Source organism: Carassius auratus, chromosome 18 (assembly GCF_003368295.1).
Source record: "Carassius auratus strain Wakin chromosome 18, ASM336829v1, whole genome shotgun sequence".
NCBI classification, from domain to species: Eukaryota; Metazoa; Chordata; class Actinopteri; order Cypriniformes; family Cyprinidae; genus Carassius; species Carassius auratus.
In genome coordinates, this window is record NC_039260.1 from 8,870,661 (window position 1) to 8,892,396 (window position 21,736).

Genomic DNA, 21,736 nt, shown 5'->3' on the forward strand with positions numbered 1-21,736 from the left:
TGGGCTCTTTCACATCTTTTTGTTTGTTCAAACTGCGATTTGCATTTGTTCGTTCGGGTGCAGGAGGAACTTCGAGGTGAACTTCGCAGAAGAGAGCTCGGTTCAGTGTCGCTGTCCGTGATACGCGGCTCTCTCTCTTGTGCGCACCTAACGGCACGCGCTAATCTGTTCAGCTTTTCCGCGTCTAGTTTTTGGATGCTTTAATGTTTAAATCGACAAGCGGTACGGCTTAACAACACGTGAGAAAGATAAGCTTTCGTGACGATGCGCAGCAGTGGCCCGTCAACTGTCCTGAGCATCTTTTTAGGCTGTCCTCAGCGAGTCAGTTATATAAAATATCAAGGTGAAAGTCATCATAGCTTGCTTAATATAGACCTAGCTCCCAACCCAACTTTGAGAATAGATTAACGGCGATATTTTTTTTATCGCCCGGTAAGAGTCTCGTTAACGGCGATAACGGCCCACCACTAATATATATATATATATATATATATATATATGAATTAGTATTTTTGACCACTGAGTTCTGGTAATATCCTATGTGGGTTTTAGGACTGTGAAATTATTCTGAAATTCTAAATGGAAATCTCACTGTATGGAAGAATGAACACATTTAAACCTGCGCAGCTTTCTTCTCATCCTCAAAGGCCTGCAAGTCCACTCCCATTCCTCGTTCCTCAGCGATCAGGGCAGTGAGGTCCAGAGGGAAACCATAAGTGTCATACAGCAGCCAGGCTGTGTCACCTACACAAAATAGTGGCATTTACGAACAAAAAAATTCAACATAAATTTTAGAATGTGGATTTACAGTGGATTTTACATAAGGAAAAAGAAAAAAAAAAATTTTTTTTACAATTCGGTCTCAGGACAGATTCACAGTCATTTGAATTATGATTATTACTTTTTCATTTTATTAAATATTAAATTATAATATAGTAACAATACTATAGTAATAAAACTACTGTATCGTAAAATAGTATCATTTTACTTTTCAGAATGACAGTAAACTCACAACACTAGTATTTATGTACTCTTTACATTTTTATTTTGGTGGAAAAACCTTAAAACTTCTCTTAGATTTATAAACAATTTTCATTATGAATTTGGGAGAATGGTTGGATATTGTTTTATTTTCAAGTGCATGTTACAGATACTGGTTCTTTGTGGTATTATGTGCTTAACCTGGTATAGTCTTGCTGTCTCCCAGACTCTGGATCTTGCGGTCCAGGATGCGTCGTCCCCTGCTAAGGGTCTTAAGGAACTGTGCCTCCTCCTCATTGATGATGTCTTTTACCATATCAGGATCCTTCCGCAGCTCTGGGAAAGCATCACCCTGTAGAGAGCAATGAACCATTAAATGGCCATCAGAGAGATGTGTCTGATTAAAGAGCATCTCAATGTTTCAGCAGCTGCCACTTTGATTCACTGTCAAAGCTGCAAACAGGGCATCCTTATTCACATAAAATCAAGAGGAAAAATATAGTGTCTGAGAGGTAGAGGCCTTACCAGAGACTCAACCACCACATCTACCAAAGAGGCAAAGAAGCCCTTCTGTGCACCCAGCTTTTCGTGAGAGTATCGCACGGCACGACGCAGAATCCTCCTCAGTACATAGCTGCAACACAAAAACAGGGTCACACACACACACACATACATTGACTATATGCCAATAACTCAGCATATAATAACACAATCATCTCACCCCCTGCCCGTGTTGTCAGGCCTGCCACCATCAGACAAGGCAATGGTAATGGTGCGGGCGTGATCAGCCAGGACACGGTATGCCATGTCAATACCATCTGTGTCTTCTGCACCAACTTTTCCTGTGTATGCCCTGGCACCTGTTCCCTGAGAACCAAGAAATTATTTTTAGTAATGTGCAAAACAGTATTTGGTCATGTTTTTTATGCTTTTCTACATTACCTTCTGAATGGCTTCAAAATAAGGGATGAACAGGTCTGTGTCGTAGTTGGACATCTTGTTTTGTAGTACAGAGACCAAGCGCTCCAGTCCCATCCCTGTGTCAATGCTCTTCTTGGGCAGAGGCTTTAGAACGGTCTCTGATTCTCTGCATAGAGAGATCATAAACATATGCAATTAAATCAATGCAAGCATACTTAAAGTATCTTTGTTTAAAACAAATCAGAGGTTGTGATATAGGAACAGTGTTGAAACTCTGGCCAATGATTAATATACACTATAAATTATTTTTTCAAATACAGTAAAAACTGTCATATTAAATGCAATTTATTCCAAAGATCTTAATTAGTCATTCAGTGTGACATGATCCATCAGAAATAACTCCAAAAATTTTTTTATTTTTATCAATGTTAAAATCAGTTGATGCTTAATATTTTGTTGCCATTTTTTTGTGTGTTATTCTTTGATGAATTAAAAGAAAACAACAGCATTTATTTGAAAGAGAACTGTGACACTTCTGATCATTTAATTATTTAGGCCTTCCCCTTTCAGTAAGCAGCTCATTAATACAGAACGATAATTACAGGGGTATGGGAGAAAATATTCCGATTGGGACATCACTACCATGCCGTCACACGTCATCATATGTCGTCTAGCTCTTACAATACACACATACACTGGTGTACATTAGAGCCTTTAATTATCGTTCTGTATTAATGAGCTGCTTACTGACACACACACATATCGGAAATCGCACAGCTCACACATCCAGGAGAAAATAAATTGTCAATGCTGCCCCACGACTTTTATTAAATACAGTTTAAATACTGAATCGCTACATTATATTTTCCAGCGATGATACAATCGCTGTTAAGTAAACTCACTCTAAAAAGATAAACGATGCGAATACACACATAATAGCGGATATGACGCCTATACAGTTGTAACAATATTCTTGTGCGTCACTTTGAACAATACATTCAATAAGAAATGACTCCAAAAGCAATGTCTCTAAGTGTGTGTACATTGTTAGCTGTAGGTAGCAAGGAGCAGTAATTTACCTGTTAAACTGAATGAACACAAGGTTCCAGACTTCAAGCACATTCGGGTCATCCATGTTGACCAGGTGGGCGGCATCTCTGCCTCCAATGCGATCATAGTGGATCTCGCTACAGGGTCCACATGGACCGGTGTCCCCCATCTCCCAGAAATTATCTTTCATGCTCCCCGGGAGAATACGACTCTCCTCCATTCTAAGACAGAGAGAATATGAAAATATAAAACAACATTTAACAATTTCACATCGATAACTTAATACACCTTGTACAGATTCTGTACTCACCCCAAGTCCAGCCAGATCTGCTTGCACTCCAGGTCAGGCTCCAGGCCTGCGTCAGCATGACCACCAAAATAAGTCACATAGAGCCGGTCAATAGGTATACCAAACTCTTTTGTCAGCAGATTCAGTGCCATCTCACAGGCCAGTTGCTAGAGACAGAATGAGCAAAAGAGAAATAAAGAGATGCAAAGGAAAAAAAGCCCAAATTCTTTTTTCCATTTAGAATTTTAGCAGCACATAAATACAGAAAAACCATTAGCACCAGTACTATGAAGTAAAACTTCATGATTTTACAATATGTAACACTTTTCTATCCATTTCTTACTTTAAAATAATCTCCAAAGGACCAAGATCCCAACATCTCGAAGAATGTATGATGGTACACATCTTTGCCCACATCATCAAGGTCATTGTGTTTGCCGCCGGCACGAATGCACTTCTGTGTATTTGCAGCACGACGGAGTCTGGCCATAGGGTGGGATGGGTCGATGGTGTTCAGGAAGATGGGCTTGAACTATAAAAAAAACAATGAAATGTTTCCAACAAATTAGGCACTTATGTTCACCCGTTTTTGCAAGAAGGTTCAGATCTCCTTACCTGGTTCATCCCGGCATTGGCGAAGAGCAGAGTGGGGTCATCAAGCGGAACGGTGGACGACGAGTGGACGTACTGGTGCTCATGGCGTCGAAAGAAGTCGATGAACTTCTCACGGATCTGTGCAGCAGTCAGTAAAGAGTCCATGCTGGTTGTGTTTTTCTCAGGGGACTGGAGATATATATACAAACACACAGTGAGCCAGAAACTGGTTTCACAAAAACAGCGGGTGGAGTAAACATGCAGCTTTTTTTTCTTACTGTTGTTAACTGATAACAACTAAAGAATCTGTTATGGACACCTGCAGCCTGTAAAAATATCACACACACCTCACGATCGATCACTGCATCAATACTGAGACATGCGAGGGAGGAATCTGTTCAGTGAGTAAGCAAAGCTTGCAAATTCACCAAATAGACAAAATCCTTTCTAACATGCAGGGAAATTAAGCTAAGGGGAAAACATATGACTAAATGACTTTTTTATGTGGATAAAAGGATTTTATGTATATAAACACAAAAATATCAAATATAACTATGAAAATAGCACATCACAAACCATACAAAATATCTCCTAGAATCTTAAAATTAAATCAAACACTTGGTCTGGAATTAAGAAACATCTTCCTCGCAGAAGTGAAGCTCCTCGGCAGGTGGAGCCTGTATGCTGCAAACACAGACATCCCTGGAGTAGGCTAATTACAGCACCGGCACTCTCATAACGACTAATCTAAAAAATAAAGACATCTTTTCCAAAAGTCAACCCATAAACACTCAAGCCATGCATGCGAATAACTTAACTGCATCAACAGCTTCACACTGAAAGCCAGAATTTCCTTGCTATAATGACATGGACTTAAATATTGTTCATTTAAAAAAACAGATAAACTTGATTTACAATCAATATCAGGGCTCAACGATAAGTGTTAAATTTTTACTTGCCCTGTCAATGTTTTGATGTCAATGATATCAAAAAATTGCCTAATTGAAAAAAATAAATATAAAATATAATTTTATAATGAAATTTCGTATTTGCAAAACTGCAACAATTAAACTCGGAACTCCATGACACATATAGATTCACATAAACACATCTTTCCTGAAAACAGACAGTGAGTGAGGTTGTTCTTATTTAGTAGCTTTTTATTAACGTACTAATAAAACCCCTCAGTGAGATTAAATCTCTTAAAGGAGAGACCTGCCAAAGACTGCTGCAAAGAACACAAAAACAAGCAGTGCACACCTGGCAAATCAATAAACCATTCCAAAGGATTTTTTTTAAAATAAAGCAAAAGGGAATGCGGACAGTGATCTTCCTTACTGCTAAGCCCTGAATATAAAATTCTAACAAAATAGAGTAAAACGCATCTGGCAAAGCTTGTGAAGGATCATAAAAATCAGGCACATGACATGATGCACCAAAATTAGTGAGAAAAGCAAGTAAACAGACCAAGACCCGCACACACTTGGCTTCACCTGACAAAAGAAGAAAGCTTTGGCACATAAAAAAGTGAGATGAAGAGCCATAGATATTGATGCTCTATGGTCCTAGAGGAAGTAAATATGCTTTAGTGTAATAACTGCATTCTGAATAAGAACTCATTCATATAAACGTAAATTACATGAGTTTCCACACATATTATGAAAACTGGAATCTGATTTCCGCTGCACTGCATTACCAGTGCACTGGCATAGGCCAAACCCCTATAGACCACAATTATAATGCAAGCTTGTGCTGACTTGCACATCAACATCTCCATCCGGATTTGCATTCTATATTACATAAGTAATCCGGTCATAATGTCAAGGTAACTTGCAAAGAGTGGAAGATAATTCAGTCGTTCAGATTTATTTTGCACTCGCATGCTTTCCCTAAGCACGAGACAAGGCTAAGCTGACAATCCAGTCATTCAACAAAATACCATTTAAATGGATTCATGTGGTCTCGTGATACAGGTTACAAAGACATACAATAAAAAATAACATCAAATAACGCGTGGAAGCAAGTGTAAAACTTATAAAACTTACGAATAATAATCTTGTAAACGCTTCAGAAACCAGTCACACTACTTCCACCACGCCGGCTGAAACCAAAAGGAGTAGAAGCACCGCCCACAACTCACATGATTGGTTAAGGAATATTGATATTTTCAGTGTACGTAGTTTCTATTGGTTTAGTATGCTTTCGATCAAAACAAAGATGAGCTTGGATATGTCAACGGCGTAAAGGACAGAACTGGATGATGCAACGATAAAGTAACAGTGCAGTGATATTTTTTATGATTTTTATTTGATCTTACAAATGTGATTTACAATCTCATTTTGTTTTGTCCTTCCTGGTTAATAAGCATTTCTTCTTTCAGAATCAAAGCAACACAATTGCTGTAAATAATGAAATCGTTTTCATGTTTAAGAAAATACTTAAGCGTGTTAACCTAAAACTTCATTATTATTAGTCCAAATGGATTAAGTGGAAGAATATCATGATGCAGTGTGATGGAAGGCTAGAATTTTGCATATTACAAAAGCAAGACAAAAATTTACCATAAAACTGAAACAAAGTTAAACACAGTACTTTCGGTTTTGTGTATTTGTTTATCAAAGTAACAATAAGCACCCCCTCACAGCTGGTGGCGATCAATATATTGTTTATACCCAACATTCCATTAGGGACAAGCATAATAGATAATGAGTTTTAAGCAATTTGATCATTCACATCACAGTAATGGCACTACTGTTTACATTTCATGTAGGACCACCTGTAATAAATGTCACCTGTTCGCTGGTTAAGGTTTCTTTTCTATATACCTGTTTTCTAATAAGTTACCTTTCTTTCTAGTTTCCAGTTCCATTTGTTAAAAGGTTCAAATGCAAGGTCAAGTATGCAAGCATACGTTATATCTAGCTAAACCTAAAATATATGTTCTCTGACATTTTATTTCCTGTTGCTGTTTATAGGAAATGAATTGATAAACAACTAAATGGAGAAATACAGAAAAATATATATATTCTGCTGTCATATTTGCATGCATATTTTTATCAAAACATTTATATCAACAGCATTATACTGAAAGTATCATCAAACACTGATTTCAAAATTGTTAATAGATACAACTTTTTTTATATTTATATAATAAAAGGCACGCTATGGTGTATTCACATGGCTGGGCATTTTACATGTGGAAAAACAGCTTTCAAATCTGCCTAAAATCCAAACATATGCAAACATATGTCATAATGTAATCATAAAGGAATTGTTGCATACTCTTTATATAAACAAATCACAAACAAAATAAGTAACAAGCAAAACAGCTGTCTTCAAGTCAAGTATATAGCATTAACTGTATCATTTACAACACACTAAATGTATAGCTCTCTGAATTTACATGCTTGTCTAGATTTCTGGGACAGCGTTCCTATTTTGCATTTTTGTCCGAACAATAACAGTGGCTTCTCCTTTTACATCTCTCAGTCTGTCTGAGTCAAAGTCGACAAGCAGTTTCCTCAGGCCAGCACGGGTGGGCTTGAAGGAGAATTTAACTTTCACAGCCTGACCAGGTTCAATCTTACCACTAGAGAAAAAGAGACATATAGATCTTAACAGTCAACCAAAACTTGAATGTCTTAGATCATATTTAATGGATTTCAAAGAAATGTATACTGGATCGTGATATAGTAACCCATAAATGAAAATTTGCTCACACTCAGGCCATCCGAGATGTAGTTGTAGAGTTGAGTGTAGAGTTTGTTTCTTAACCGAAACATATTTTGAGAAATCTTCACCACTTGCTCACCAGCGGATACCCTACAGTGAATGGGTGCCGTCAGAATGAGTTCAAACAGCTGATAAAAACATCACTTTTACACAGTTATTAACATGACTCTAACCAGTCCAGTTTTTAAGAAGTGAAAAGGTATTAAGATGTTTTTAACTTCAAACTGTTGCAAAACCAGTCCAAAACAGTTTCGGATTTGGATTTTGATGCAAGAAGACAACAGGGGATGGACTTTTTCCACTGGAGGAATTGTTATTAACGATTATGAACTGGTATTTTGGCAAGAATCAATGGTTTAAAGTTAAAAGTTAAAACAACTTGATGGATGGGTTTGTTATAAACAAGCTTTTCACTTCACAAGATGTCACCTGATGGACTGCAGTCGTGTGGATTATTTGTTGATTATTGTGATGATTTTATCAGCTGTTTGGACTCTTATTTTGATGGCACCCATTCACTGCAGAGGATCTAGGGGTTAACGAGTGATGTAGTTCTAAATTTCTCAAATCAGTTCCAATGAAAAAACATACTCATCTACATTCTGGATGGCCTGAGGGTGAGTTCATTTTCTGAATTATCTATTTTGGGGTGAACAATTAATTTAATGTCTAGTACATACTCTGCATGGTTTCAAAAACTAGCACATACTGTGTTTTTATTTCTTTCGCCTCTGTTAGTCCTGCTCCCTCCACGGTAAACACACCTCCTTGTAGACTAACAGGCAAGGGATTGGTGAAGGAGATGTTCGCTGTCAGTTTACCTGATACAATGGCTTTTCCAGTAATCTGAAATGTAGAACCAATTTCAGTCATTGATAAAGGACCAAAGCCAATGACAAAGTGCTAGTATTAATGGAACAATTCATCACCTTGATATGAAGAGCTGGCATTTTCAAAGGGATGTTGATTTCTTGTAGGATGATTTTGTCTTGATGAGTGGGTTGGAGGAGGGCTGTGACTCTTATCATGTGATGTTCAGACACACAGGCCCCATAATGGTCATACTGAAGTCGCAATACTTCTTTATGAGCTATAAATCGAGGCAAAGATATTTTTTTAACTTATTATAAAACAGCCTTTGCAGTTGCCAATTTATGCGAAATAATTCAGTTTCCTAGTCTTACCTTTGTGCGCTTGCACTGTGAGAGAGGTTGTCTTTCTCTGGCACTCTCCGCGGTGGATACTATTGTAGGTTATTGCGTTCGATGTGACTGTGAGCTGTGCAACTGTGTCCTCTCTACCAGCATTATACACCTCTATGATCACATCAAAGTCTGTCCCGTGGATAGCTGGGGCATGCTTGATGAAAAGCTCGAGCTGTCCTGGGCCTTCGTTCTTTTGGCCCACTTGTCTGCCTGCCTTTTTATAAACCTCTCGCTCCTTCATTGATCCTGTGGTGGGACAAAGCATTTGAATGTGATTAATAACAGAACGTCACAATTTCAGAATCAGTCGGCATGGACTAATATAAATTGAATTCAAAAACACAAAATCAAAATGTATCATACTAAATTTCTTGATTTACTGTAAACATGCCTTATTGTAAACAATACACTGTGGTAGGTCTTTCCTTTTTAGGTTAGTGTCACAAAGGTCTCTTATTTTCTAAACAATTATTATAATAAAATGTATAATATCATTTAAATATATAGAAGTAGCATTTACTATGTTTCAGGTAGAACAGGAGACAGACAATTCACTTCATTTAACAACAGAATGTCAAAGATCAAAAATAGTTAATAATAAAGTGGTTCGAAAAATTCAAAACAAATGAGAACATTCAACAGGTTGCTTGTTTTTACCTTCAGGATGTTTGTAGTTAGCAGTAATGTCCTCTCTGAAGTCTCCATACACACTCTTAGTGCTAATGTTCCGCCCAATAACTTTACTGTTTTGGGACACCTGAATCCGTTCTCCATCTGGATGAACAATCCAGACAATCAGATCAGCATTCACCTCAGAAAACACAAATGGGGTGTCGTACTTCATCCCCACTTCTCCCTCCTTGACTGCATAGACTGGACAAGGCCCACAGCAGAAGACTCCTGTAAGAACATGTTAAGAAGAAGGCAAGCTAGCTAATATTCCAGTTGTATGTAATGGAAAATAGGAGAAGTAGTTCTCTGCATGTTCTTGTTTTTATACTTCAAAGAGTAAGACTTTACCATCACTCCTTTCTAGAGGAGTAGGGTCTAGCACCTGCCATCCATCGTAACCTTCTGGGAGGTCATCACGTTTCATCCAGGACTCAACCCAACAGTGGTAATTCCTGAAAACAGAGGATGAAGATCAGATCAGGTACTACAGAAGAAAATGTAGTTGCTCTTTAATAACTCAGGAAACTTAATGGAGTTCAATTTTGTCTCAGATGGTTTCCTTAAAATTCCTTATGAAAACAAATTGGATGGATTTAGAGCTTATATCATGACTTACCAAATGGAGTCCTTCCTGCCTTCATACACACTTTCAAGTTGATCATTGAGAATGTAATCGACAGTAATGCTGGAATCAGTGTCATGAGCAGATGAGTAATTTGTGATGCATCTGGTTGGAATGCCAAGACAGCGGAGGACTGTTGAAAATGCATGTTGCAAATCACGTGAATAACCAACAGGAATAATAACAGTAGTGTGCATTTTTGAATTTAGAAACACTTCATATTTTCTAAATCTTTTTTACCTGTGCAGGCCACTCCTGTGAACACCCAGCACTGCCCATAGCGCACTCTCTGTCCTCCACCCTCACTCCAGCGTCTCAGGATGGGCACACTGCCAGTCCACCGTGTGGGTGCCACCCCATCACTGTACTCTCCGTCCCAGCGACCAGATACCACTCCGCGATCATCATTAGCATTCACCTGTTAATGCAGAATTGTGTTTATGTAGATCATACATAAACATAAATAGCATATATACAATGTAAAACACTTTTTACAGATTACTTAGTGAAAAAGTAATTTATGATTGAGCAAATATGAAAATAATAACACAGTTTGAGACAATGAATGACCATGTTGACAGATGCCTTACCATGGCAGTAATAGTCCTGCTAACGTATACAGGGCTTGCTCTGTTAGCAATGTCCATCTCTGAATTTTTCAGGGCTGCGGGGGAATTGTCCAGCACTTCAAAGCAAATATCCACCAAATCTTTTTCAAACTGTTTAAAAAATAGAATCCAAAGTATATGAATATCTTGGTTTGTTTGCATTGGTATGAAATTTAGGCCTACTGAGGGGTGTAGAGGTTTCTTTAGGCACAGTTAAAATTATTGTGACATGCTGCTGATCCACAGAAAATAATGTGAACTAAAAACAAACAAAAGTTTGTGTACAGAACAGAACTTGAAATGGAAAAACCATACATCCGTCAAAACCATAGACTGTACATAGCACTTTTTTTTTTATTTGTGAGTAATTATTGTGCAAATTGACATAAAATGCTGTCCTTTGGGCCTGACTTGTAGTTTAGCACTTTCAGCTCTCCCGCTTAATTTGGAGGATCAATTTCTTTTGAAATGGGACAGTCAATTGTTTGTGAGAGAGACATTGTTGCTGAAATGTCTAACATCAGACAGAGAGTGATTACCCAGCAGACAAGCTCTCTGCGGTTCTCCTGCCACTGATGTGTCACAATCCACACCCTGCCTCATCTGAATTCCACCACCATGGAACATCACCCATAAATCCTGATTGTGTGTCAGTCATCTCAGGCCATGATGCTTTCTCAGAGAGGGCACTTACCACAAAACTGTTTAAACAGATTGGGGCTGTATAAATTTGGATCTTGAGAATTTGGGAATGCAGTTACCTGTCCAAAGTTCCAAGGCACAGTGGTGATATCATCCCATGAGCCCTGGTACAAGATCCCATTTTCATTTAAAATGTACTCCTGCAACAGTTCCTCACTGGGAAGGTACACAGAGTCATCTACAGGAAAGAAATACAATTGTCAGAATTTTGTGATGAGCAATAAAATCAGCGACAACTAAAAATAGAATCCACCCAATTTTAGTCATGAGGAAATATGAATTAATTTTTTTTTGGATGAATGATGCCTTTAAATACACACTTTTGCACCAAGGATTGAAAAGCAGGTAGAAGGTCTGAGACTTGGTTTGCTCCAGGATCTGCCCATCAGCTGAGAGCAGAACTACAGTCATGCTGTACAGACCCACGGGAGCATCAGCAGGGCTGTGGAGAGTCAGCATCACCTCACCCTGAGCATTACGCTGACTGAACCACCATTTCCCATGATCCTGCTTTGAATCTGACACCTTCAAGACCACCTCATTATTCTTACCTGTAACACAAAAACATGCACAGATATTAGCAGATAAATGTGACTTTACATAATATAAATATATATTTCCTAGTGGTGTCTTATGTTGTTGTTATGTGCATTTTTTTATTTTTGTGTTTGAGTTGTTTCCTCTTTCAGCTTGACCACTAAACCAAACTCCAATCTAATAACTTCTTCAAGATAATAACTTGTAGGCCATCTGTTTATCTTCCTCCCTGTTTAATCTGTAACTGTCTCCATCAAGTTTACTCACCCAGGTGAAGTATGAGGTTGAGCTGGTGGTCCGGGATCCGTGGGATTTGGTCAGGACACTGCAGTACTATGGAGAATGGCTGACCTCTACGCACCAGCAGTCGCTCCATATCCATTTCCTCAGTGCGGTGAGCATGGTTATTCTCATAGCACTGCAGATCTATACCACTCAGTAGGGCTGAGCACAAAAGAGATTAATGAACAGTTTAAACATACAAGTAAATATAATCCAAATATCCATTTAGATTATTAAGCCTAGTTCCCTTGACCTATAACATGTCTTTAAATGCTTTGTTACTAAATGTTGCATGCAAGTTATTTTGGTGGCTAAATTCATGTTAATCATGGAATAGATTAATTTCCATCCTTGCTGACCAGTTTTTAATTTTACACTCGAAAAGTGTTTCAGTACAAAATGCATTGTTTAAATAAATATGGAAGCAGGCTGACTTGTTGGTTATTTTATTTGGTCTGGTATTTGATCTCTTGTGAGGTCTGGGCTTTAGAACCTCAGCTTGGAAAGCAATGAAAAAAGTGGCATGACGGTAACATTAAAAGTAAATGGTTAATATGAAAAGATTTTTCCATGTTTTGTCTTTTTGGTTTAATATTTGTGATCCGCTGAACTGAATTGTATTATATTTGCTTATATTATCGTCAAACATACAGTGGAGTCCAAAAGTCTAAGACCACCCTAAAAGTTGGAACACACTTAACAACTTTTGGCCTGATTTGCAGTCTGGAGGAGTCAATGTTATAGCTGCCAAAAGTAAGATTGAGGATTTGGATTTTTGAGGATTTAGATTTTGGGCAGTCAGATCTGAGGGATATCACAGAAGATCACAAAGTGAATGATGCAGTTTAATGGATTATAATTCTATCTGGTCAGAGAATATCAAAACTGCACATGCAATGAGATGCATGTTTCTGTTGTGTTTGGAACAATTTGAAAGTCTGGTCACATGTGACCTACAGTTTAGTGTATGTTCAAAGATTTAAAATAGTTAATTTAGTGTGTCATATTAATTTCAACACCTGCCCAGCATGAATTAAAACCATCAGAAGTATTACTTTAGCAATAGGACCTTTGGCATCTACTGTTGTTTGAGTAAGATTATGATTCACCTGAAAGGCTTAATGTATTTTGATCCATGGTAGAAAGACCACATTATTGAATCATAAGTGGTTTGGTGAACAGATTATTTTTTTTGACCTACAGTTCTATTAATAGAATGGAAATGGAAAAGTCTTGCCAGCCCTCTTGCAAAACTCTTGCCCACCAGACTGCTTTATGTAATACATTTGAGTAACACAAACAGTTTTTCAACAACTTCACAATACCTTTTCAAAAAAATATTTACAGTAATTTAGTAGTAAACAAATGCATCTTGTATTTAATGTGAGATCGTGTATTTGCTAAACTGCATACTGTGTTATTGCTATCATATTAAAAAACTTAGTTCTTTCTTTAAGCAATATTTCTGAAAACAAATATGTTAAACTGACTTTCTTACCATTATGGCTGGCCATTGATGGATTTAGTTTGACACTTGTTGTAAGTAATCGGGTGAGCTTTTGTACAATCCTTTTCTTGATGTTTTCTGTAAATCTCCGTAGTTCAGTCCAAGACAGCAGTCTTCCCTGTAATACCTTTGCTTTTAGGATCCATTTTATAAAGAAAACCCATCCACGCCCATTGATGCCCCACCATCTCTATCATTGACTGCCCTTCTTTCTGGACAAGACACACCCTGACTCACACATCCTCTCCGTTTCCTTTATGACCTCAGACATCACACACATACAAGGTCCTCAAGCAGTCTAAGAGGTGCTAAGTGTGTACTGTCCAGTATGTGTGTTTGCAGCTCCGCCTCTGTGGAAAAAATCTTCAAGATTTACTATAACCAGCGTAGTCTCTGCAAACACGTCATTGCTGGAAAATTGGTCTCTTTTCCGTAAGGACCAGGGTCACATACAGGGGCCCTTTGTTAAAAAGAGAAGTTCTGATGTTTGGGTAACACTTCCATAGTATATCAGATTTACTCCACCTCTATTTCCCTGACTCAAAGTCAGTTACTTTCTATTTTTAATATTTCTGTAAGTATCCTATTTAAGCAAAGGGAGAAAAGACAAAAAAAAATAAATAATACATGTTCTAGGTTAGTGAGGATGCACTTTTTCCTGCAATACAAAAATGAAATTTTATGCAAGAGTCATAAAATGTTTTCAGAGACTTTCTTTCCCAAACTTTCTCTGAACTATTGAGTGTGGAGCATTCATTAACTTGCACAATATAGCAGTTTAACATATATGATCTATAATGATAAAGTGTAAATCATTGGTGTGAAATGCCTGACATGTCAGCTGGAGGTCAAGAGGTCAGATTGCAAAAACAACTAAAACGTCTGACATAATTTTGTGAGGAATTTCCCCACTGTTTGTGGAGTTAATTAAATTCCATTAAGCTCCCTCACTGATGATATGACAGCATTGAACTTTTAACAACTGGGAGCCACATAGATCATTAGAATTCTCTTTCCCAAAATAAAGTCATGTGTCTGCAGTATTGTCTGGAAGAACAATGATCTCTCCAGCAGTGGATTCTCACCATGCTGTGACATTACTACAGTTCTTTTTGTCCACGCAGGCACACAAAAGGGTGTCTGTCTTGCTTATATGGTGAGAATCAACACCACCACATCTACATATAGAACAAAATATTTGTGCATGTGTGTGACACTAAGATGAGGAATGCTGCCTGGAATAGGTCGTTTTCAGGAAAAAAATGCCGACGCACAGAAACGAGCACAACATTTTTTGAATTTCACATTGCTTTTGCATTGATTTATCAAACAAATTTAGTCATAAAATTAAGAAACATATCAGTGTATCTTTGGTAAAAGTTTATTGATAAGGAAGGAATAAAATAAAGCATGTAAAATTTAATAGTTTTTGGTTGCAAGGGTATAACTTATTGATTATGTTGTCAAAGTATTAAAACTCTGTTCCTTGCATAAAGAATAAAAATTATAATTGACAACAATAACACATCTAAAGTGAATGTTACATCTGCTTTCTTCATCAATTTCAATGCTGAGGCTATAAAGTTTAGACCTCACAAAGAGATTTGATAGGGGACCAATCAAAATAACACGGTCCAACCAAAAGTCAGGAGTCCACTTCCATATTTATTTTAACAACCCGAAGCATTTCTTACCAATCTGCCCAGAATAAAACAAAATAATCAGAAGTATTGCCAGGAATATTTCACTAAGACCTTTAGCATCTGATACTACTGCTGTTTGAGTAAGATTATTAAATAGAAAGCATATATTGTGATGGGGGAGAGACACATACAGATACAAGCACAGATTTTGCTGAATTTCACATTACTTTCTCATTGATTTATCATCAAAGAGATTTTGTCATACACATTAAAAACATACCACTGGTATGTTTTCTGTGTTCCGAAGATAAATGGAGGTCTCACTGGTTTGGAAGGACATGAGGGTGAGTTATTAATTACATAATTTTGATTATTGGGTGAACTAACCCTTTAAAGGCATTTTCTATATGAATTAAAATAAAAGGGAGTAAAGGGAGAGGAAGGTCTAGAAGGGGTTCAGCAAACATAGGCCAGGGGCGTAAAAAAAGGTGTCAGCAGCTCTGCTCCAACTGGATGGTTTTCACTATGTCTAGCCTTCCGATAAACATCTACTGCAACAGTTAAAACAACGACCTGGCACAACTACCTCCAGCATCGGATTCCCGCTTATCAGTGTCAAAATGATAAAGATGGCCAATCAGATCAAAGTAGGCGGGGTTTACTATTGGATAGATCAGAAGGAGAGCGCGCGAATTCCAGTAACTGTTAAAGCGTCAGTGGTTAACATCGTTGCTGAGGTAAGATGAAAATTGCCACACATTTAATATTTGACAACCTTTTATGACAGAAACGTTCATCGACCAACAGTAATATCCAGCGAGTAGCAAACTACTTTACTTTTACCCTCAAATATGGGATTCCGAGGCGTTGGGAATCGAGAGTCGGCAGACAAAAGTACAATTTAGTCATCATGGTGAGATTAGTTTCCTTCAATCTAAATAAAATAGATTTGAAAAAGATTCGAAAATAACAGTGAGAACCCAGAACCAGGAATCGAACTCGGACTCAATATTCTAAATATTTCGTAATCGAACAGCCCCAGTTTTGGGCGTTTTTATTTATTCATTTTTATGTTTATTTTTTATTGGGGGGGCATTTATAAAGCGTCCATAGTTTTTGACGTCTTTAGCGAGATGGAAGTCACTTAGCTAAACATTTAATATTTGATAATCGACTAACATATATCGACCGACAGTCAGCGAGTAAAGGTAAAAAAACTGTTAAGTTACCTGTTAACGTTAGATGTTTTCCTCAAATATGGCGTTTTTGAACTGAAAATATGATCAAATTTACGTTACGTGATCCACACTGAATGTGGCATGAAACGTTTTGCGTTTTCGACATATTAAAGATACAAATAAGAGTGAACTTGTGCATATTTAAAATATTATTTGCAAATAATTCAAAATGATTAATTCCGTGCTAGAATCCTATCTTTTCCTTCACCGTTCTATTTATTTTATAACGTTCAAATGTTCAAGATCTGGTTAAGTTACCAGATATTTGGTTTCAGCCTTGATGATGCTCCATTTTGCTTGGAAATAATTTCACAGCCCAGCATCAGCGAAATTTAGCCATCCAGTCATTTAAATCATTTTTTTTCCCAAATCAATACAGTGGGAGTAAATGGTTACAGTAAACGGTTTTGTTACCAATATTCTTCAGAAAGGCTTAATTTGTGATCAACAGAAGAAACTCATACAGGTTTGGAACAGCACGAGGGTAAGTTAACATGATGACAGGTTTTTTTGTTGTTGCATCTTTTAGTGTCAGTTACTTCGGGTTTACCTGAGGCTTTTGATTACAGGTAATATTGTAAATAATGTTCACTTTCATTCACAGACCAATCGTTTCGTTTTGTAAGACTGGATAGATGGGCCTAGTCAGGAGCCACTGGTATTAAAGGTACTATTTGTAAGATATTTGCAGTAAAATATCCAAAAACCACTAGGCTAGTGTTTTATAATTTATCCAGCTGATTACTAGCAATATCTCTGTTTCCAACTAACGTACTTGTAAATTATGAGAAAATTCCCATTCTAAACAGTGACACGGGGCAGTGCAGTTGCCTGTCAATGATGTTAGTTACCCTTTGTGACCGCCTTTACTGATTTAGAAACCACATGACAAGTAGGAAGTAGTGTCTAGTGTCTGTTGACAGAACCAGCTAAGTTACATAACGTTTTTCTTTAGTTTTAATTTTCCTAACTATTGACCTGACCTTGAAAAGCTGACGACTTAATCCTACTCTGTCTCTCCTGCTTTCTGGGGTTGCAGAGCAGAGCTGATTGGGGAGAACGGAGGTGCTCTTACTCTATTGGTTAGTAAGACTGTCACTCAAGGCTGACAGTCATGCATATGCTCTGGAACAGTAATATCGCGTCCACACCGCAGGCTTTTGCGATTAGCAAATCGCAACGTCTCAAATCACGATTTCGATTCGATTTTCTTCGAGCAGAAGAACAAAGTTCATTAAAACCCGTGCTTGTAATAAGGTTTTAAATGCAAAAGGCACGAGAGTCGACTGTTTCTGTCAGTGGTGTTTTGATTTTAAACATTTGCGATAACCTAACAAGAAAAGTAGGCTAATTGTTGTTTTTAAATGTGTTGCCTCTTGCTTGAGCAGTTTATTATACAAACCTAGAAGTCAAATGCATGAATAATATGTTGTATATGAGGTTAAACTAATATGAGGTTAAACTAATGTCTGATTATGATTATGAAAGATTGTTACTGTTCTGTGTTTGCAAAACGTTTACCTTATGTGCGCTGAATATACGCGATGGCCGGATCATCATTCTGTCCAACATTATATAAACCAATCCAGGGGTTTTTCTGCATTTTCTGAATTTTTTTGGCGGCTGTCAAAGCCTTATTTGATCGGTGAGTGATGTAGAATAGAATGACTGCCTTGACAGGGCGCGTACGAGAGAGAGCCCCGGCTGCGCGCGCACACTCACAGTCTTCAAACAACACGAGCGCTTTTTGCTCTCTCTCTCCCTTGTGCATATTAATCAAAATCATTAAACACGATAGAAAAAGGGCGAAACACCAAAGTTTCACGCGCGCTCGCGCACTCACAGTCTTCAAACTACACGAGCGCTGTCTCTCTCTCTCTCTCTCAATCTCTCTCTCTCTCTCTCTCTCTCTCTCTCTCTCTCTCTCTCTCTCTCGTGCATATTAACCAAAATCATTAGACACGATAGAAAAAGGGCGGAACGCCAAAGTTTCACGTGGAGCATTCGGAGATTTTTTTTTTCTCCATGACAGGCTGCTGGCTCCCACGGTAAATTTTTTTTCTTTTTTTTTGGAAAAGCCCTCTCTGTATTAGCTTAAAGCCCTCAAGTTTACACTGGTTACTGTATTCTTTTAATTGCTCTAAACAAGTATTTTGGGTGACCTTTTTATTGAATGCTAGACATCAAGTTGTTGTTATTTTCATCTGAAAGAAGAACTTTTTTTCAGTAAACTAGGCCCTATGTGTTCAGTAAGCTTGTTTCAGTAAGATATGTGTTTTCAAGGCTTCAAGGTTTTATTGAATGCTATCTCTATACAAGTGCAAAGTAATGCATTCTTAGTCAGTCTTTTATTTTGTAAGAGAAATAAACATATATTGCAATGTTAAGGAATTCATGTTTTTTTTTCATTCAGATATGTAAATCAACATGTATAAATTGTTAGTAGTCAATTAATGGGGAGATAATTGAAATCGAATCGGTCTGAAAAAATTAATCGTTAGATTAATCGATGCATCGAAAAAAATAATCGCTAGATTAATCGTTTAAAAAATAATTGTTTATCCCAGCCCTACTGTGTTTGCAGTACAAAAGCCACGGATGGTTAAGACAGCTGACTCCACTGTGTGACCCTATCTCTCTCTCTCTAGCTCTCGCTCTCACTCACACACACACACACACACGATGCGCAAAACTCGGCATTTAAACATTCAATAGAAAACACTTAAACTAATAACAAAACAAATGCAATATATGATTAAGCAGCACCAGATTGTCGTTGCAAAACCAGAATAACCTCCTCTCCTAGGTTTACGAAACGGTCCTCCATAAAACACTTTGCTGTTCTGTAAGTAATCTTTAAGATTCCTAAATGCATCTACTTTCAGAAGGGCAAATAAAGTGCTTTTGCTTTTGCTTTCTTCTAGATACACACAGCATCTCCCTGACATGGCTTTTTCAACACTAACTGTGGTTACTGAAACCACAGCGCCTTTCTTTGTGTGAACATTTGGCGACATTATGCAAATCTTCCCACATGAGCCGTTTTGGGGGGGCTTGGCAGAGTCTTAACTTTGATAAAGAATATCTCTTTGGATTTGAGACTTTAGACTTTGCAACTTTACAGATGTTCTCTATGCACCAAGAGCTTGTAACATTCCAAAGAAAAAGGAAATTAAATTGAAATCGCATCATATGACCCCTTTAATTAATTTTGTGTCGGAAGCTGACCTGCCTTTTATAAATCACCAAGGACCCCGGTTTCACCTAAACATTTTATTAACTGTTCTACTGAAGAAAAAAATCAGATATAGGATGACTGAGGTGAGGAAATGAACAGCAAGTTTTAATTTTTGGGAGAACTATCTAAGACAGTGACTTACCGCCCTCTACTGGTGGTTTTAGTTTCACATATAAAGTATTATAAAAAAAATAAACTCATAACTATTCAGTTGTAACTGCAGAGTAAATTGTTCATGCATCATCAGTCTGTGTAAATAATCTAAATGCCACTTCAGGTGCAGCTTGTTTACCAATGCTGCAACAATGTTTTTTGTTGATACTCGTTTTATTTGATTGCTATACAGGGCTCAAGAATGCCAGCATTTCACTCACATTTGCGACTAAAAATAGATGTGTGCAAAGTGTAAATCTATTTAGGAACATGAGTGCAAATACAATGTCCTAAACAGCCTTGCACAGTTAGCCTACTACTAACTTATTAAATTCTAAAATGTATTTATGGAAAAACAGCGATACAGCCTCATATGATTACTGAACTTTAATAAGGCAACGATTTAATTTAAATGAGCACAGATGAGTAGAAAGAAACATGGAGCGAGTGAAGAAGTGCTAAATGAAAACACACACTCGTCACTAGAGGGCGCCGCTAACGCTGCCGTAACTAAACACCGCAGCTGCGCTACAATTCTGAACTGTGCCTGTATCCCAATGTGCATAGAATCCATCCTAAATTCTATATGATATTAGTCATTTTCAATACTATTTAAGGTGAATTGTACATACTTTGGCATGCAGGGTGTGTCAATGTTTCAATGTTAAACATTGACACACCCTGCATGCCACACACTTAACAGATTCTATTAAAGTTAACTTGAAATAACAATGACTGCATTTATTAATCTTAGTTCATGTTAATTCCAACAATAAAAAGTTGTGTCTGCTACTACTATTCAATGGAGCTAACATTAACAATACATAGTTGTATTTTTATTAATCAACGTTAACAAAGAATATTAACTACTGCAACAATTAGCTATTGCACATTGTCAATTAATGTTAACCTGCTTTAACTAATGTTAACAAATGTGGCCTTATTGTAAAGTGTTACCTATTGTTCTTTTGTTCGTTTAAACTTAATATTTAGTTTACTTTGTTTATTTAAACTTATTTATATACGTATATAAAGCTAAAATACAATGCTCTTCTAAATTTTTCAACTTGCACATGTGCTCCTTGGGAGAAAGTAAGCGTCAAGCCCTGGTATAATGTCTTTTTATTCTAATTAAATTAATAGATTTAGCAATTAGCATGGAGTAATTAAATACATATTAAATTAATGTAAAAGGCTTAGAAAACTCCCTTATAAAGTTAAATCAATAGCCCCGGAAATCAATATAAGAAAAAAAACAATGTCACCTTTAAAAAGAAAGGTTCATTTCATTCACTGCTCATAGGTTTAGGAATACTTAAGTTTTTATCCTAGCTTTACGGAATCCCACAATGTGTTTTCCATTTTGTGTTATAGAAATGGCCATGCTATATGTCTCAGGGAAAAAATATATCATATAATGATATTATGTGTTGCATTATATCATATGAATTGTATGCATTGCTGTTTTTGTCTGTTAATTTAAGAAAAAAGTAAATGTGAATGAGAAAAGTGCATTCACACCACTAGAGGGCAAAACATCACAGTGAGTTCTATGTGTCAGGATGGCCGAGCGGTCTAAGGCGCTGCGTTCAGGTCGCAGTCTCCTCTGGAGGCGTGGGTTCGAATCCCACTTCTGACAACAATGCTTTTTTTTTTCGCCAGTAGGTGAACAGCCGACCTAAAGATCAAAGGCTGTTTCATACCTCATGGAGAGTAAAGTACCGAAACAACAAAACTAGGGATAATACATGACACGAAAGAT

General features: G+C 37.3%; 2 protein-coding genes and 1 non-coding gene across 4 annotated transcripts in view; 1 reads left to right on the plus strand and 2 right to left on the minus strand.

Annotated features, from left to right (window-relative positions):
• The window catches only part of LOC113118345 (alanine--tRNA ligase, cytoplasmic-like), a 13,808-nt gene extending 7,840 nt beyond the window's left edge, over positions 1 to 5,968 (minus strand). Inside the window, exons 1-11 of one of the 2 annotated variants that reach the window (XM_026287435.1) lie at positions 5,881 to 5,960; positions 5,329 to 5,400; positions 3,857 to 4,024; positions 3,585 to 3,773; positions 3,263 to 3,408; positions 2,982 to 3,173; positions 1,924 to 2,068; positions 1,703 to 1,848; positions 1,507 to 1,615; positions 1,183 to 1,333; positions 620 to 744 (exon numbers count right to left, since the gene is read on the minus strand). In XM_026287435.1, the coding sequence (XP_026143220.1) occupies positions 620 to 744; positions 1,183 to 1,333; positions 1,507 to 1,615; positions 1,703 to 1,848; positions 1,924 to 2,068; positions 2,982 to 3,173; positions 3,263 to 3,408; positions 3,585 to 3,773; positions 3,857 to 4,024; positions 5,329 to 5,379 (1,422 nt within the window). In that variant the 5' untranslated portion in view covers positions 5,380 to 5,400; positions 5,881 to 5,960. Of the gene's footprint in view, positions 1 to 619; positions 745 to 1,182; positions 1,334 to 1,506; positions 1,616 to 1,702; positions 1,849 to 1,923; positions 2,069 to 2,981; positions 3,174 to 3,262; positions 3,409 to 3,584; positions 3,774 to 3,856; positions 4,025 to 5,328; positions 5,401 to 5,880 lie in introns of both variants that reach the window. The other variant, XM_026287436.1, reaches the window with a different exon arrangement.
• Positions 5,969 to 6,112: 144 nt separating this feature from the next.
• LOC113118346 (protein-glutamine gamma-glutamyltransferase 2-like) lies at positions 6,113 to 14,128 on the minus strand. The gene is made up of 13 exons (XM_026287437.1): positions 13,694 to 14,128; positions 12,181 to 12,357; positions 11,697 to 11,927; positions 11,436 to 11,554; positions 10,657 to 10,785; positions 10,307 to 10,484; positions 10,061 to 10,199; positions 9,793 to 9,896; positions 9,430 to 9,672; positions 8,752 to 9,018; positions 8,497 to 8,657; positions 8,277 to 8,413; positions 6,113 to 7,424 (listed from the first exon to the last, which is right to left on the minus strand). The coding sequence occupies exons 1-13, from the start codon at positions 13,707 to 13,709 to the stop codon at positions 7,247 to 7,249; spliced, it is 2,079 nt and encodes a 692-aa protein (XP_026143222.1). The 5' UTR covers positions 13,710 to 14,128; the 3' UTR covers positions 6,113 to 7,246.
• Positions 14,129 to 21,530: 7,402 nt separating this feature from the next.
• On the plus strand, positions 21,531 to 21,613 carry trnal-cag (transfer RNA leucine (anticodon CAG)). Its single transcript has one exon. It is a non-coding gene; the product is annotated as a tRNA-Leu (tRNA).
• Positions 21,614 to 21,736: the final 123 nt, after the last annotated feature.